Genomic DNA, 18,401 nt, shown 5'->3' with positions numbered 1-18,401 from the left:
TTACCATTTTCATATATAGTTTTGGTCAGTGACAGAATTGAAGTGAACGTGTGCAAGCAAATGCTATGTGTATGTTATGTATAATCAATTATTGTAACCAAAATTGCATATTTTTATTAAAATCAAATGTTCTTTTAAAGTTAAACGAGGACTTTAATTAAACTACATAAAATATAAAACTAATAATTAATTGTTTACAACTAAGTAATTATTTGTTATTCCCTATTTTATGTATGGTTTCTTATATTTTATCTAATTTCAATAAACTTTACGTTTATTATGTATCAAATACACGTGTATATACATATAAAACGTATAAAACACAATTAAATTATAAAAAAATAAATTAAGAGAAATCAGTGTATTTAGGTGAGATATATTATATTCATTCGTTTCGAAGAATACAAGTGCCACTTTTACGGATAAAATGACACCATCCCATCACATGGTTCCCACCTCGAAATTGCCCTACAACGATATTGCATGGCATCTTGGCCAATATTGCTGTTCATTTTTCATGGTTTTCCTTCATGAAGGCATTGTTCCCTTTCTCATTTTGCTGATTTGTGCGCAATGAGGTTTTTAAAATACGGATGAAATTTTTCGCACAATGGGTTTCTCAAAATACAAACAACGAAGTAATCGGCTGATTTAGAAAATTATTCCCTTATTTACCATGAAATTATATTGTTTTTATCGTTTATATATATATATATATTATAGATATAGATCTTTATTTAAAGCCATATATATAAAGTATTTTCACAAATTTATAGAAAATAATTGATAAGAAAAACTGCAAATAAAAATAATTATATAATCTTTTTAAAAGTAATTAAATATGTATCATTTTTCCAACTTGTTTCTGAGTCTATTTTCTAACTTGATTTGTTGTCTACTATTTTTTTTTCTTTTTTTTTACTTTTATTTTTCTTTCTAATGGATTATGTTCACTGAAATAAACACTAAAAGACTTAATCATTAAATTACAATAAAACAGCGACAACAGCTAATCCAAGGATCCAGTAGACAGGATTGTCGGTAGGATGCGTTAGTTTTCGATTACAGGATACTAACACACTTGATATACCGTGCCAAAATTTGCATGGAGCAATATTATTTTACCCTCGAAACCGCTAACTGGCTCATCGACGTGCAAATGTGGTCACAAACGGTTGAGGTTCAGCTGGTCGTAATACCTTTTAACGTTCACTGGAATTAAGATAATTTATACCTTTAATGCTACCTAGGTTTACTTTGAAAACCGCGACAGAGATTACTCACTTATTTCAACTCTGTTTTAGACCAATTGATTTATTTTATATATCTTCTTAAGTAATTACAGTATATTTTCATGACCTAATTTAATTTTAATTTAGTTACCATAATAGAAGTTGCACTACTGTCCTGTTGTCCTGCACTTCTGTTTTAAGCTATCGAAATGCTCAGTATTTTATATATTTTATTTTATAGAGTAAATTTGACATTACGAATGTTAAATACTTTCAAGATTACGTAATTCCTTTGAAAAAATACTTTTTTATAATAATTATTAAAAATAATTTAATAGAGAAAATATATGTATTTATAATATTGTATTTTCTAGTATTTGTTAACATATTTTATCAACTTTTGCACGTAATTCTAACATTGAATATGTTATCTATCTCGTTTCATTATTTTATCTATATCTCTCTAATCTTCGTTCTTTAATATTGTATATTCTGTTCCTTTCACAATATGTTTTATATTCCTACGATCTGCAAGTTTCAATGCCTCATGTATATCACATATGATATTACAACGGAGAATAAACTTTATTAAAAAGATTGCATGCTCATTGAATTTAATTTCTTTATGCACATTCTATATGAATTTATCACTATGAATTGAACGAAAAATATTATTATGGTATTTACTGAGTAAGCCTTTAAATTTTGGGAAACCCGTTGACATACTTCTCTAGCAATTACTCCAACTACGTTTCGTTTTGAATATTCTCGTTCAACTACAGCAGACTAGCGTTGGAGTTTTCGTAAACTCGACTTCTAAAGAAATTGCATAAGCAAAAGTCAAGTGGAGCAAAATGAAGATCTTTAGAAGAGCGAGCAATGTCACCATGTCTTAAAATTAATCTTCCGTATTTAAAGTACTGTAATGTCATTAAAATTGTCAAAGAAACAATTATAATTTAATTAATTTACATTATCGTGCAATTTAACATTTATAGTAACCGCGAATTATTATACACGTATAAATTCTTTGAAATAAAATAAAGTAAAATCTTTAAAAATAAAAATTTTTGAAATTGTAGAATAGCATTTCCATTGTTTCCTTTTTGTCGTAAAAATATTATCTTTCTGGTACATTTGTCGAAATGAAAATATATCTTGTTACTGCTGATGATAAAATCGTTAAATCGTAGCAATATAGCATAGTTCAGATACAATTTATTGCAAAGTTTCATACCTGTAAAATAAATACCTACGATAAATAAAATTCCTAATTAAAAATCATAAAGACTATATAAATAACTCGTTTATATAGTATGTTATACAACTGCGCAAGAATTATTGGTTTTTCTCAATATGTAAACATGTTGCTTCCAAGTACGATTAAATTTTTCGCAACTCTTTCACTAAACAGGTTTCATACCCTTTGAAAAGTATAAATATTTATTATTCCCTGAAATATCTTGCGTTTCTAGTACTTTCAATCCTTCGCCTGTATTTATTTTGTACTTCGTATTCTGTTTAATTCAAGAAACAAATTACTATAATGGAGCAGTTAGGAAAATGAAATTTATTTCAGAAACGGAAAGAGATTTTTTCTAATTTAGCAAAAGAATTGCTGAAGATTTCTTTTTCAACGTAATTAAATGAAATTGTTGTTTATTGTTTCTCTGCTTTCATTCGGTTATCAAACTAGAAAAATTCCTTCGCAACAGACGTGTTTCCCGGACGAGCGAGCTGTCTCTAATGAATGAATGCCCGATGGGATAACGTAATTAACGACGTTAATATCATTGGGAATACTATCAAAATTGACGACACAAAATTTCCTACTTTTAATAACAAATAAACGAACGACGAATAAACATCTCGGATAAACAGCGTAAACATTTCAATAATCAAAAACAAATCCGGTACAAGGGTTATTCATGAAACAAAAATACGTATGAAGTAATATAACAGAGCTTGAAGTTTTTTACGTGGTATCTTGGGAAATTTCGTTCTGAATGATTGGCACTGCAGCTATGAAAATGGTTCTCCTGAGAATATGTATGCTGAAAAAATTATTTTTGAAAGAAATTATTTTAAAACAAGATTTATTCATTGAATCAGTTTGTTATTTATGTCAGTGCATGATCACACTTGATTATAATTACGCAGTTATTTAAAGTTCCTGATGAGAGGCTTTGTTCGTGAATTTGTCAACAGAGCCTGAGTGAAAGGACTCGTTAAACGAATGAAACATTTCATCGTTTTTCTCTTTGCTTTTCTTCACTCCAACGTCACATTTAAATATGTATACTTCGCTCTGTTAATCTGTAAACTAATCTAATTGAACTAAAATTGAAAAGAGTTTCACCAATGAAAAAGCTAATCCTCGATACAAGTGATTTATAATCAGTGAAATTACCGTAAAAGAACAATAGCTGTAAAAATGGTTAATGATCAACGTTTCGATTTTTACTTATAGATAGTAATTGGAATTTATACAAAGATGAAATTGCAGCAGTAAAAGAACAAACAGAATGCTCTACTAAAATAAATGACTTACAATTACCGAAATCATCGGATTTCAAACATCGAAATTAGCAAACATATATATAAATTGTCAAAAATGAACATGTTGTTCTTCTATTTCAATATTTTACAATGAATTATTATAAATTGTGGAAATATTTGAACTTCCATTATTCTCCCAATACTCAATAATATCTCGTGATATATCCACAGAAACACAAACAATCGTATCAGTTTGTGAATAAAATTTTCGATAAGCGCGTAAATTCCACTAGTCTCGTCTATTTCCTATCCGATATGTGGCGGATCCGGCGCTTTCGAAAATTATGGTTAAAATTGTAGCGATATCTTCACATTTTCGCGCGTTACATACGCGTAAACACGCGTGCAAGCAAGGAGGATTTACATATAGATTAGACGGATGTTCACGGCACACGGGAAATAGAAACGTGGTACGGCTATCAATGCGAGTCATGCGACGATTTTGGCTCGATTTCAAGCAATCCGGTTCCAGACGCGAATGAATTTCGTACACTCGTATTTCCTCTGTTCTCAGCAATCGCCTTGTCCACTGTTGGCTTTCGTTCCACTTCTCCTTCACACGTGTGAATTTGCTTTATATAGTTGCTTGCAAAAGTATTTCAACGCAACCATATTAGTTAAATTTGAAACCAATCTAAATATGTATATGGGAAATTATAAGATATTTATTGTCTACGTATAGTGAGCAGTCCGGACAGCCTAGCCTCTATATAGTACAAAATTAGTATACAATATTGATAGCAATCTTTAACATCTAATAACTGTTGAACATGATTGCACTGAATATTCAAGCTAAGTCTATACTGACAGACGATGTACCCGACACGTGGCCAATTGTCTGTCAGTGTAGACTTAGCTTAAGGCTTATTGATGTGACGGGTAATTGACTGTTTAAATACTTTTGTGATCTCTGCAGAATATATACTCTCACTAAATATCGTGTACCTTCTATATAAATTTTTAGATTTCCTTCAAACTTTTCCAATACAACGATGATAATCTGATCTTATGAAAGTGATTATCAAATTGTAAAATATTTTGTGTAATACACGTAATGTGTATTTGTTTACTTTTATTCGAGTACCTTTGTAATTAATACAAGCTACTATACATATGTTCAACAAAATTTTCCCTAGCTCCGGACATTAACGCATGAATTCGAACGCGGCTATTTCGGCATTGAACGAAACAGCTCTTCACAGACACTGGCATCTATCCAACGAATTGTACCGGCACTCTGAAAACGGTAGCATTTCACACGACATGCCGTATCGTACGTCGCGAAACAAGCTGTCTCCACTTCTGCCTCTTGCTCTTTTTTCTTCCGCTTTTCAAACCGTCCGACGTGGCTCTTCTCTCATTACATAGCTTGAAAAAGGTTCGGAGGACCATTGAACGTGTCGATGTCGAGACGTTGGAAATCGATCACGGAAGAGTCAACGACATTTCCTACTCGCTTTCGTCTCACTATTTTTCGAGAGCTTCTCGATGCTCATACGTCTTTGAGAGGAATGCCGTATAGAGGATTTTATGTTAGAAGGTTTATCGTTCTATCGTTCTGAACGAGTTGTGTCAGAGGAGATTTAACACTAGAAATACCAGTCTGAAATATGTATCTAAATGTTCCATGAACATATATATATATATGTAAATCTTCGCTCAAAAGTAATGGGACAGTTATTATATTTGCTTCCAAAATAGTTTAATCTATATTTGATACTTTATAATACATAAAAAATATATATTACTAATTATATATCAACAAATGCATGTAATTTAAAATTCATAATGTACACTATATACCAAAAATTGATATACCTTAGTGTAAAATTTATAAGTTTATAAAGTCGATATATGATTAACCAAAAATCCTTTTGTCTATACATTTGATTATGTAAGAATATTTATAACCAATGTTATTGTCATAATTTAATGGACAAAAATAACATAGATGAACTTTAATATTTGATAAAATCGCAAAAATTTCATTTTATTCAATTTAAAATATCGACAAAGGAAGACAACAAAGCGGTTAATTTTCAACGTAATCACAATATTCCAACATTAGATTATTTACGAATAATAATCGTGTCTGGTAGCGTGAAATGTCGTAAATTACATGCTCGTGAACGCTTTATATGGTATATTGTGTAAATTACGATTCAAACAATTCCGTGTTATGAATTTAACGAATGTTCTCCGTGCAAAAAATTGGATATGTTTCCAACGTACAGCCCGCAAAGTATGTAAAAGCAATTGTTGCATAAACTACAATGTTTCGGCGGTGCAACTATTTTCGTATTTCAATTATTCAGTCAGCGTAGTTTCAACTTTGTACCGTTAAATGCGAAACCGCAACCTCTGCGAAATTTATTTTTAACGAATTCGGCGTTGCTTACAATATTACAACCACTTCATATTCAACCGCTTTAACGAATCTGGTTTGTTATACAAAAATTTTATCAGCTGTCTTCGTATTTACAACAAATTTTTGTTCTCTTTTGTAGGAATGTTACGATCAAAATTGGTTCTAGTGAAATTAAATAACAAATGAAATTAAATTAAAAGATTGAGATAAATGAGCTTGAAGTAACGAGATACGGTACCAAACTATTAAATTAGTACATATGTAATAATATTTTGTCAAGTGGAATTTCTCTAAAATTATGAATATGTTTAACATAATCAAATAGAGTTGATAATTATAGATCTAACATCCCGGAGAAATTATGTTGCTAAAATTTTATTTGAACGAAAGACAATTCATCTGCAGTAACCTAATTTTTCTTTTACAATATGAGTTACTTAAACGTTAAACTGATCAACTCCACTTTTTATAAAATTTCGAATTTCGAGCCATATAATATTTAAATTCCATGTACTAAAGTTCGAAACCTCCTTTTATTATTTCCTTTCAAGTACCAATGTTCACTGACGATCAATAAAATAAACTCTTCACCCTTATCTGCTTCGTATAGGCGAAAAAAGCGTGACGGTAGACTGCAATATCCCGAAATTTTGTGAACACGAAAAACAAAGGTATTTGTGTGTTTACGGACAGCCGTCTATTCAGGGGCTACGCAATATTGCGTCTATGATACCAAAATAGCGTGACTACCAGTTGTTTTATTTCGCTCAGTTCTATAGCAACCGATATTTGACTGGTGTTTAATTTCCCCTCGTTTGATCTTCTGTTTCAGGCGCTTTTGCAAGCACATGACGTAGCGGGACATGAAGTTTATGGCGAAGAAGCGACCAGAGTTACACCGCCACCTCTTCTTCCCTATCTAAACGGAGGTGATGATCTCGAGGGTCAAAATGGTGATTTGGACCTCGAGAATGTAACACGCGTCAGACTGGTCCAATTCCAGAAGAACACCGATGAACCGATGGTAAGATAATAATATAATACGATAGTATATTATTATGCTATACTATACATTTAACTTATTAGCTAATTCCATAAATTTTGCCTTTCTTTTAATGAGAAGCTTTTGACGTGAAATTATGAAAGAGTATTATCAGCGAATAATTCATAGTCGCAACACGTATAATAAATAGATCGTTGACTTTTGAAAATTTATATTTTTATGAATATAATTATAACAACTGGAATCTACATAGAATATTATTTTAACTACAACATATCATGCAGAGTTACTATACGTTGATTTTATTAAATAAATTTCATCACGCGAGTAAATTTTGAATATTTTAATAACTTTAGTATATGGAAATTTTATCAAATTTTTCAATGCTTCCCAAGCTGTATTTTTCTGCAATTTATTTTGTTCAATATGATGGAGATAGAGACATCATTTAATGAATATTTTTCCAATTTTGTTTAATTCATTTTTTTCGTCAATCAAATTCTTTTGAGATGTAATATGAAATTATGCATGGCTTAATATTTTGAATTTGACCCTTTCATTCAAGAACCTCGTTACTTTTTCCATTAAAAGATTACATTGATATTCATATACTTTATACTTTGCTAGTCTTTCATGACTAGAATGTATGTACATTGATATGCAAAAAAAGCACGATGAAAACGCACCGTTATTTATTTTGCTTGCAGGGAATTACTTTAAAAATGAACGAAGATGGAAAATGCGTGGTAGCAAGAATTATGCACGGTGGTATGATACACAGACAAGCAACTCTTCATGTGGGTGATGAGATCAGAGAAATTAATGGAATACCGGTGGCTAATCAATCTGTCAATGCCTTGCAAAAGATACTCGTGAGTACAATACGAACTATAAATCACAAATTTCGATGAATTCATAAAATTAAAATTAAGATTAAAATTAGTATTAAAATTTATATAAATTATGTTTTATTTAATTTCACAAACACATCACATATTTGAAAATTCTTCAATTTTGTTTGTTTAAGTAATTCTGTGCAGACTGAGTCGCATAATTGAAGTAGGCTATATCTCGTGTTTCGACAAATATCTAACAAAACGAATTAATTTCGTAAACGTATTATTTCCGTAATTGCAGGTATACATTTTATGATAATAAATGTACAAACATTAATATTCCTTTTATCTTGTGATTTCAATATATTATTCCAACATATTATTTATATTCGTCATTATAAAGAAATAACATTTTTAATTGATCGGCTGTCTACAACAGCTCATAATTATTAATCACGACAATAAAATGTTGAAAAGTCCAATTCTCTTCAAAACACCTTACTCTAATTTATTAACATGCAAAATGTTCATCAAGATAGATTGATATCAAGAAACAAAATGGTACTTTTACGGAAAACTTGAAAAATCAATGTACAAGCACTTTCATAGATCAAAGTCTCTCCAGTGTTCAATTAGTAGATGCTTTACGACCTGATATTCATACATCACGCAACGTGTGACGTTCGAATGTCAATGACCGTCATAAATTTGTGGGATTTTTAACATCATTTCCTTCTCTAGTATTGAATGGCTCTGCCACATTTTCGAACAGCTAATACTATTTTTTTCAATAGCGATTTCCATCGTAATATCAACGACGGAAACATTTTGTACTATGAAACAGGAGTAAATTATCAGCAAGATATAAAAATAGTATACGCAAGTAAAATATTGAAAATAAGGAAAAATGTGTGGTTAACATGGACTTTAAATACTATAGATCAAAAGCTATTACAACTATAATGAATTAATATTTCTTTTTAACGACTATGGAAATATACTATTATAATAGTTGTCCTCGAAAAGAAAGAGACAATTGTGAGACAATATTGACGAGTCGACAACAATCCACATACAGCGAATTATACAAGCTGACCGATATCCATGAAATGTCTTTTGATTTTCGATCTCTTATACGACCAATAAAATCTTCCATCATTTTGATATGCACGTCAGATTTATTGTCAGTTTCGAAAACCTGACAATAAATGCAACAATAAACCGAAATGTATCCGGAATTCCCTGTGATTTATATAGAACGGTATACATAAAAATTCTGAAGATGATGTTTATGTATCGCAGTATTCTCTATACCATTTAATTTAAACAAGAAATAAGGTATCAAAAGAATATTCGTACAAATTTTTTGAAAAACTGAATCCATTAAAAAAACCATTTGTTTTTTTATTTTTAGTGTGCAATCTTTTAGTGTTTTCGATAAACCGCGGATACAACCTACCTCAATTATGTCACGTACTTAAACACGTGTATGGCGTGTCTAAATGCGCTGTAACATGAACGACCTATTCACGAAACTATTACTTTAACAACTCTGCTTTCTGTTGCAGCGAGAAGCACGAGGTTCGGTGACCTTCAAAATCGTGCCGTCTTATAGGAGCGCACCACCCCCCTGTGAGGTACAAGTAAGCCCTAAAACCCAAATCCAAACCCAATCCCAAAGCCCAAGTACAGCAAATAAACCCGTGGCCGCGGCAGTGTCGACGAGTACCGGCTCGGCCACTGCCGCGAGCAAATCCGGCAAATCAGTGAAAACCTCCTCGACCACCAATAGCAAGGAGAAAAATAAATCTAAGTCTTCTAAAAACAAAAGCGGTTCCTCGTCAACCGATAGCACGCCTAAACGACGGCTCAACCCATTATCGGCTCTCAGGTCGCGAAAATCCTAAACATGAAGAGTCTTCGATAAGTTGATCCGGCATATTCTTATAGTTTTATTAGCGCCAGTTCAACTAGAAATAGTTCCCAGTTCGATTTCGTTCAATTGGTCTTCTCTAACGATCAATCTGGCTTTCGATTACAATCGCTTGGAAAATATCAAAGTATTTTCTTATAACGCGTAAGTAGGTTAAATAACGATATTTAAGATATTAATAGGTAATTAATATATTGACAATGAAATTAATATTCGTTGAGTTTGTATCTTCAGATTCTTTGATGGTGAGTGAAGGATTGTTAGTATAGTTCTGTCATTCATGTTGCTGTTTCTTATGTGAATATTGTTGCTATGTTCCTTGGGCTTTCATGTATTAGCTCTTTCACGTGAAATTATATTTCTGAAACATCACAAAATTCTGAAATCTAACGTTTAACTTTATTCAAAATAATATTAATCGAAATATGAACCATCAAATTTAATAAACTTTAATTATTGTGAAACAAAATTATAATTTTTATGATTGTACTAATGAATACCGTAATAGTACATAGAATTAGTTCCTTTTGTGTAAAATACATGAATGGATCCAGTTTTTATATATTTGTTGAAAGATTTTATTTACTTGTGAAACTAAATAGTTTATGTACAAGAAACTAATATTTCAATTTTAAGATAGTATAGATAATGTTGTATAGTTTGTTTTTGTGTCTGTATATCTATTGAGAAATTATTTTATTTACTTTAGATTTGATTATATAGAGAAACACTTCTATCAATATAATCGTACGTTAAAGAAGTTAGAGACGAGTGAGATTTATAGATTTTTATTAACGAATTGTTACGATAAACGTTTATTACCAGACTACATGAAACAATACTCATAAAACAAGCGTGATTGTGGATAGCTATATAACGTCACTAATTACCAAATATAAAATTTCAAATAAATTAATTGTCAGATTATGTAAAATTGTCGTAGGTATATTGAAATGTCCAAGGAATATTGAAAACCAGATTATTGAAGCGTGCTTCGGTTTTACACTTTTGTTACATATTCATAAAAAATTCTATAGTTCTTTCATTTGTTAAAGAAAGATTATATCGTCATTACGTGACGCAGTGCCAACAAGTCCTTGTCATTTAACATTTATCTTGCTATTAATTTTTGTCTTGCTATCTTAACGTTGAATGTTAATCAGATGTAGATGTACAATTACTTTAGTTTAGTTGATTACATATTTCGGGAGCACGGCATACATATAGCTTAATTAAAAAATTTAAAGTTGATATGAACTCATGTTTTCACCTACATACTTTCGACTTACTAGATAATATTAATTTTATGTCTGCTAACAGTACGAAAATTAAATCGTAGATATAGTTCACAGCCTGCGCGATAATTAAACTCATTTAAAAGACAGGTACACGTAGTTTCTATAGGTACACACACTTGTCGCTTTATAAACTATGTTACCGTAAATAACTGTTTCATCTCGTGTCACTGTGATCATAGAAATTAATTGTCTGATATTTAGTTATACAGTTTGATAGCCTGCAGTTCACCTATATAGGGTGTCGTTAAATAAGAGGATGCAATATAACTTGAAATTAAATAAGGAATTCCATCTTAAAGCACGGCTGAAGATAATTTTGAGAAGTTTATTACTGAAAGCGCTCGAATTTGGTACAAATTATTTCTAGTCAAATTTTATTCTCTTTTTGTTACTTATCCTAAGTTTATTCATAATACGTACTTCTACAAACGCAAGATTTGTATTTTACAGTGTTTTAATATTATATAAAAACGAATAATATTCGTGGATATTTTAATTACATTATGATTAAAAATTGTCTAGTTATTTTCAGTGCCATTTAAAAGAATAATTTTCATAAGTGTTTTAATATTATTTAAAACCTTCTAATCACTATTTATCGCTAAAGCGAACAGCTAAAGTTTCCTTTTTGTATTTAGTCTCGTATCACGTGTTTAATTTTCTGTAGAAGATCGAGCATGATTTGAATAGAATTACAATGGAACTTGGGAAGTTCCTCCGGTAGTCGCTAGTTTATACATAGTTACACACCAAGTTTCACGAAAGGATAAACGCGGAAAGAGGCGATTCGTATAGTGGATTACGGTGTACCTTGTGTACTCGCATCCGTCGTGTTTTGATTCCACGTGGAATACATCTGGTGTTACGCAGTTAAACAACTAGAGAGCTTCTGCGAAGCGTTAAAGCTATGAGCATTAACTTTGCGTTCTGAATTGAAATTCTGATTGCAATTTCACTTCTTGAAATCATTGCGTTTAATTCTATACGTTTCAAACGTAGATTGGACACTTTATCGTGAAAATAAATAGTTGTGATCAAAAAATAAAAGTATAGCCCATCGATGCTTATCAGCTAATAGTATTACATATTTCTATAAGAAAGAAATTGAAATTAATTCGAGTGTTTTTTGAAACACAGATACCAAAGATCAGGAACATTGATATTAACTTAGAATTTGAGATAGTTTTCTATAGTTTATGTCGGTATTTAAGCTTCTAAAAAAAAAATAAACAAATAAATGAGATTATTTATGAAATTACAATTTAAAAAGTAGCTTAAGGAATTTTTATTTACATTCTGCAGGATCTGATTAATTATACAATTTTAATTATACGTCGTTACAAACATTTCTTCTATTATTTTACTAAATTGAATTGTTTACATACATTCTTCATGTGATATTAAATATTTTCATTTCGTTGTCAAAGTTAAGGGGCAAATTTATTCAGAATGACTAAACTAATAAATATGTCTCTACTTTACATATAAATTGGCGTAATTAAGTATGAGTTACTGAAAACGATATTTTCTTTTTAATTAGTGCGATTTTTACGTATATTCTGATATCGCGTGTTGTATACAACATGTTAGGAATTAAAGTGTAGGTTACGTTGAATAATGGTATCTACATAATAGTTTACGTGAATATCTAGTTGCTTGATAAACCTAGATTCTACGAAAAGTGAATCGATTAGAAAAACATAATTTATATGTAGATGTAGCGATGTAACTGCAAAATATTTCTCAATATATGGAAAGTATTAAAATGTAGAATCATAGTTCTCGAAAGTAAGGAGAAAAGTTTATATATATATACATGTGCATATATAACTTCTAATATATCTTTCATTATAAAGTTTCAATATAATCTCTATATATTCGTACCTGAACATTACAATCGGCTAATTTTGTTCTTCGACTTAAACAAAATTTATATATATATATAACATTTCCTTTTATTATTTTCAGAATATTGTTAATAAAGTTGTCTCTTGAGTTAGGTGAACTATCAAGTAATTTCCAATGTCATCAATGGAAATGTATTTTTCCAATCCGCACTCATTAAATTCTTTTGCTACAATATAGACATAGCAAGCATTTAAGATAAGCAAACCGACTCATTTTTCTAAAAATGTTTGCAAGCAGGGTAAAATAGCTTTTTAATGATATTTGAAAATAAAGTCAATCCTTTCTAAAAATATTCGTCCGTCCAATAGTTTTGATAATGACTTAATATCTAGTTCGCATTAGAATATGGAAACTATAGTATTACATAACGTTTGTATCATAATTTTGTCTACTTTATGTGAATTAATTTCTTTTCGTTTTTTTCTTTTTTTTTAATAATAACTGTATTATACTAACGAATAATCGATGCATTAGTTGACTGTGAGATAAGTTAATTGGAAATTACTTATGGTTTCGCCTAATACTTTCGTTGACGTTAGAAATTCATAGACATTAACGCTCTATACTTAAGTAAAATTCAAAGAGTAGAACAATAAATGTGAATTTCATGAACCAATAGCCATTAAGAAATGATAGAATTTCATCGAATTTCAATGTACTGGAAATTGAATTGCTAAAAGAATCGAAACTGGGTCAAATGCGGAGGTTTAACGCAAAAGATTGCTGTTCAATTTTGATATCTCCAAAGTTTTTTTACGCGCAAGTTATTAAATGTAGATATCTGAAATGGTATCTGATACTTTCGCGAATTCTTTGTAATATATAACATTACTATCCAAAATGAGATATATCGTAATTATATTAAAATTAAATTATCATCTATTTCCCCCTTTTAATTAAACGATATATTACATTGACAGATAATTCATATTTTAACAAGTATTCTAAAAACAATAGTTTTATTAAAATTTTATACCTAGACGAAAATACATTTTTTTTCATTAACTTTTTCATTAATTAATTTCCAAACTAATTTTTATGAAATTGTATGTTCGAAACTAATGAAATTTTTGAATTTTGTCTCTAATAAACTGGAAAAGTACGAGAATAATCTCATATTAGGAAATTACGTTTATGAAATCAATATATATACATATAGTAACTCTACTTCACACATATAGAGTGAAATTAATATTAAAATGAGGTATCTAATACGGAGTACGAGATAACGTTATAAATTCATTATGAACGGTGCGCTGGAAGCAGCAAGCAAGATGCAGATTTTTTTAATGAAGCTAACTAGGATTTAATTGAGCCATTTTTCCCTCTACAAATGAGGTTTTCAGTCATCTGCTAACGAACTATGAAAAAAACGGGCTTGAATAGGTACAATGTTCTTTCTATACCAACTGTCGCTTCCACTAGAAAATAGCGTAATTTTCGTCCACCATTGCAAATGTGCTTGTCCAAACTAAATTCACTTTGACGTGCGAGCGTAAACTGAATGAATTATTCAGTGAAGCTGCTAAACGGAGGTTTTCACTGATTTCCTTAAAGGCATACAGATAAACACACATAAACATATACACTTATTACATTATCTATTTTCAAAATATTATTTCAACACAAAAAACACTTAAATCCATTACACATTCGATCAATTTTTTATAGCGAGCTTGATTTACCGTTTCACATATCGGAGAGAGAAATTTTAATTTAAAATGATCATAATACTTATTCACATTATCAAATAATATTAATTTATCACGTTTCGCAAATTGTTTGATATGCTTCGTTCAATAATTTGAGTTCCGGTTTCTTTCTCTATATGTGAACCGTCAAATGTACGAAAACAAGAAATATTCACTTTTCAGCTTAATATAGATAGATGTTATTTCAGTACCCAATGACCTCTCATCAACAGAGATTCAAACTTTTACGATTCGATATATCGTTGAGTAATTTATTTTCTCACGTGATTTATCTTTGTGATGATTAGGTTTAACGCAAAGTGAAACATACTTTGCTACTATGAATTTCCCATGCTGCTTTCGATTAATCACGTCGTGATTATCGATCTGCAAAATTACGCGTTATCTATGCTATTCAGCTATATTGGAATAGCACATACATGCAAAATCGTGAATTTATCAGTTGGTAGAATAGTATTTCGCGAAATTAGAAGGGATTTTTCTCGCAAACATGAAATGCCATTCGATTTCAGCTTACATGTGATTTTTTAACTAAAACCTTTGATTACTACGTTCATCCTTGTTTTGCGCAATTAGAAATTAGAGATATATAATTCGATATACATATAATATACATATTATAGCGCAGGATTTTGAACATACATATATACACATACACATAAACACGAATATTTTCCCTTCCCTTTTCTGCTTCAAATATACATATACTTACGTATGTATGTATACAGTATTTATACATTTGTTATTTAACTGCTTCATTTCAAATAGAGTACGGAGGAAAGTAATTTTGCGATGAAAAAATATGTAAGGGAAAGACGAACTTTCCTCTTCTCTTAAAAGTTTGACTATAACTCAATGTCGATTCTGGGTAGATGGATATTTATTATACGTCACAGTGCAGACAATATTAATTGTTAACTAGTCTGAGTGAGTGTCGAAGTATTAAATATACAAAGCATATGATTACATACTTTTGAAATATTTCTGATCGTTTATAATAATTATTTAGTCCTTGTGTATATTTGTTTTAAAATGCATTGTAATGCTTGTTTCGACTATACATTTTTTCGAACCTAATACAAACAATTTACGAGGTAATTATACCACACAACCACATTCACAAATGAATGTGAAACTATGCCCGTGAAATTTTATATTATTTTTTAATGTAGAGTTTGTTTTCCACGTATAGAGACGATATAATTAAAATTTCTGGAAAATGTTGAAAAATATGAGCTTGATAGAAGTAATACCCAGCATCGCATAACATACCTTATCTCGCAAGTTATTCTACGCTAAATCTCATATTCAAATATCTCATGGTTTTCTTAGTTTCGTTTCAAATTTGTAACATTTATCGATAATTTCGAGAACGTAATTTGTACAAAAAAATTTTGTTAATTATTGTGCGAACAATTAATTACATTTAGCATAAATATAAGAGGAATTAAATTGTTCAGAATTTTTGATAAAAATTTAAATTCATAATTATTAATAAATATTTCATTTATTTATCTATTTAAATTGATTTGATACAAAAGAAAAGAGCTGAGACTTATCACTATTAATGTTTATTTCTTTATATCTACCAGATTTGTTAAATTTAATGCTCTCATTTTCATTTCATTTCATATCGTTATTAAAAATTTAAAATAAACAAGATTTAAATTTCGTAAGAATTAAATTTCTACAAGTTGTCGGTAAATGCTGCAATCTCGAAGAACACCAAGAAAACTGTGGCACCAAATAAACCGATGATTTATCGTAGAATAACTGCGCAAACAGGGGGCGACGTGATTCATCATATACGTATACAAAGTGTGATTTTCCTGAAAATAAGTAGAAAGTGTATGAAACTTTTTATTTACGTGAAATTTCTTTTTTAAAAAAGCGACTTTTGTTGGATCATTTTTATCAATCTTCTCCGCAAAGTATCATCATATTTCGTTCTAATAAACGAGCAATGAGTTGCATTTAACAAAGTAGTAGTCTGACACACTTTTCCAAGCTTAATGGTAGCTTTGATTAGACAATAAATAATGCAATACATCTTGAAGCGTCGATATTTATTGCTTACCGAAGCAGTTCCATTTTTAGTACACGAAGCTGTAACAAATTACTTCTTTAAACAACACATCCAATTTAGTCAAAATATAGCAATATTGCCTTCCTCAATTAAAATGACTTATCTACCTGAAAAAATATCGTATTTAAAAACAAAACTAGGGCTTTATTTTCATTGCGTCATCTCTGTCCCTTTTCATTTAATTTAAAATATTTCGTGATTATTTCACAGCAGCCTGTATAATATAACTTCGCTTAAAAGATTTCAAACACACAGGGAATTGCAAATATTTCAACATATTAATCATTCAGAAATCACATCGATCGACTTCGCGAATTAAAAAATACAGAAAACTGATTATATTAGAAACACAACTTTCTAGATTTATCCTAGAATTTATTATTATTTATATCATCTTATAAGAATAAATAAATTTACTTATAATAAGTAAGTTATTTGTTTCTCAAATCACGTGTGTATCAAAATTGAGAACTAAAAAATTGACAAAAAGTGAACTTTATCACTTTAGCACTTATATTTGTATATTGAAGACTGAAAAATTCTAGATAAGTCACTTTAAAACAGCAAGGTTAACGTTGATCGTCCGAACAAGAACTTATCGAAGATTTGCTTATCGATGTTCCCAGAAACATTATTGTTCCACATTTTCGACTTATTTTATCACAGAAAAATCACTGTTTGAAAAAAGTATCACGAAATACGTCTCGCCCTGTTGAGGAAGATACACAGAACGCATACATAGATGTGCAGACAGAAAATTCGTGAACGTAGATACAGTAGATAATTCTTAGCTCGTTGTCTGTCTCATAACTGACCATGAGTCGACGATTCGTGGGCACCATATAGAGATAACGTTGAGGCAGTTTGATACGAGCGTGTCGGTATTTCAACATGGACGCAGAGTCCTGAATCGCGGCCGACGAATTCCGAATTTTGCGCCTTGTTTCGTTTCGTGATTACATATATTCACGTGCAAAGCAACGAAACGACGAAACAGGGACGAGTCCCATTTTCACTGATAGAAGATAATTAAGTGCGATCCCGCAATCCGTACCTGTGAAATTCGAAATGAAAAAAAAAGAAAAACGAGGAAGAAGAAGAGCAGAAAGCAATGATGAATAGAAACGCAGACGAAAACAGGCGAAAAGAAGGCAAAGTTCAATAGTCGAGCGGTGTAACAAAACGCTTTGGTCGGCGCTTTCGAGTCCACGGCGCGTTTGCATGTTTCTCTCTTTCGATCCCTTCTATATATTTCTCTCGTTCTCTCTGTTCTCTATCTCTACGTATTTACCGGTGCGTTCCATTTCACGTGATCATCCTAAATACCTTTATCACTGCTCTCATTCAAGGGATATATTTCCGAAACAGTATTAAAGTTGCGTAATTATCGCAGTACGTGATCTAATGGATTAAAAAGAGGAGCATGAAACGTTTCTTTGAAATTTTAATTTTTTGAGTACTTATTT

The 18,401-nt window shown here is 30.4% G+C and overlaps 1 protein-coding gene across 10 annotated transcripts in view; it reads left to right on the top strand.

Annotated features, from left to right (window-relative positions):
* LOC132905979 (peripheral plasma membrane protein CASK) overlaps positions 1-18,401 on the top strand; it is a 263,638-nt gene that overhangs the window by 221,012 nt on the left and 24,225 nt on the right. For 6 of the 10 annotated variants that reach the window (XM_060957783.1, XM_060957780.1, XM_060957782.1 and 3 more), the window contains 3 exons: positions 6,992-7,183; positions 7,870-8,034; positions 9,567-9,641. In XM_060957783.1, coding sequence (XP_060813766.1) covers positions 6,992-7,183; positions 7,870-8,034; positions 9,567-9,641 — 432 coding nt within the window. The remainder of the gene's footprint in view (positions 1-6,991; positions 7,184-7,869; positions 8,035-9,566; positions 9,642-18,401) is intronic. The other 4 variants (XM_060957781.1, XM_060957784.1, XM_060957786.1 and 1 more) reach the window with 1 other exon arrangement.

This window comes from Bombus pascuorum, chromosome 4 (genome assembly GCF_905332965.1).
Source record: "Bombus pascuorum chromosome 4, iyBomPasc1.1, whole genome shotgun sequence".
NCBI lineage: Eukaryota > Metazoa > Arthropoda > Insecta > Hymenoptera > Apidae > Bombus > Bombus pascuorum.
Note: the sequence above shows the minus strand (reverse complement) of the source record. Positions and strands in the feature narration are given on the sequence as shown.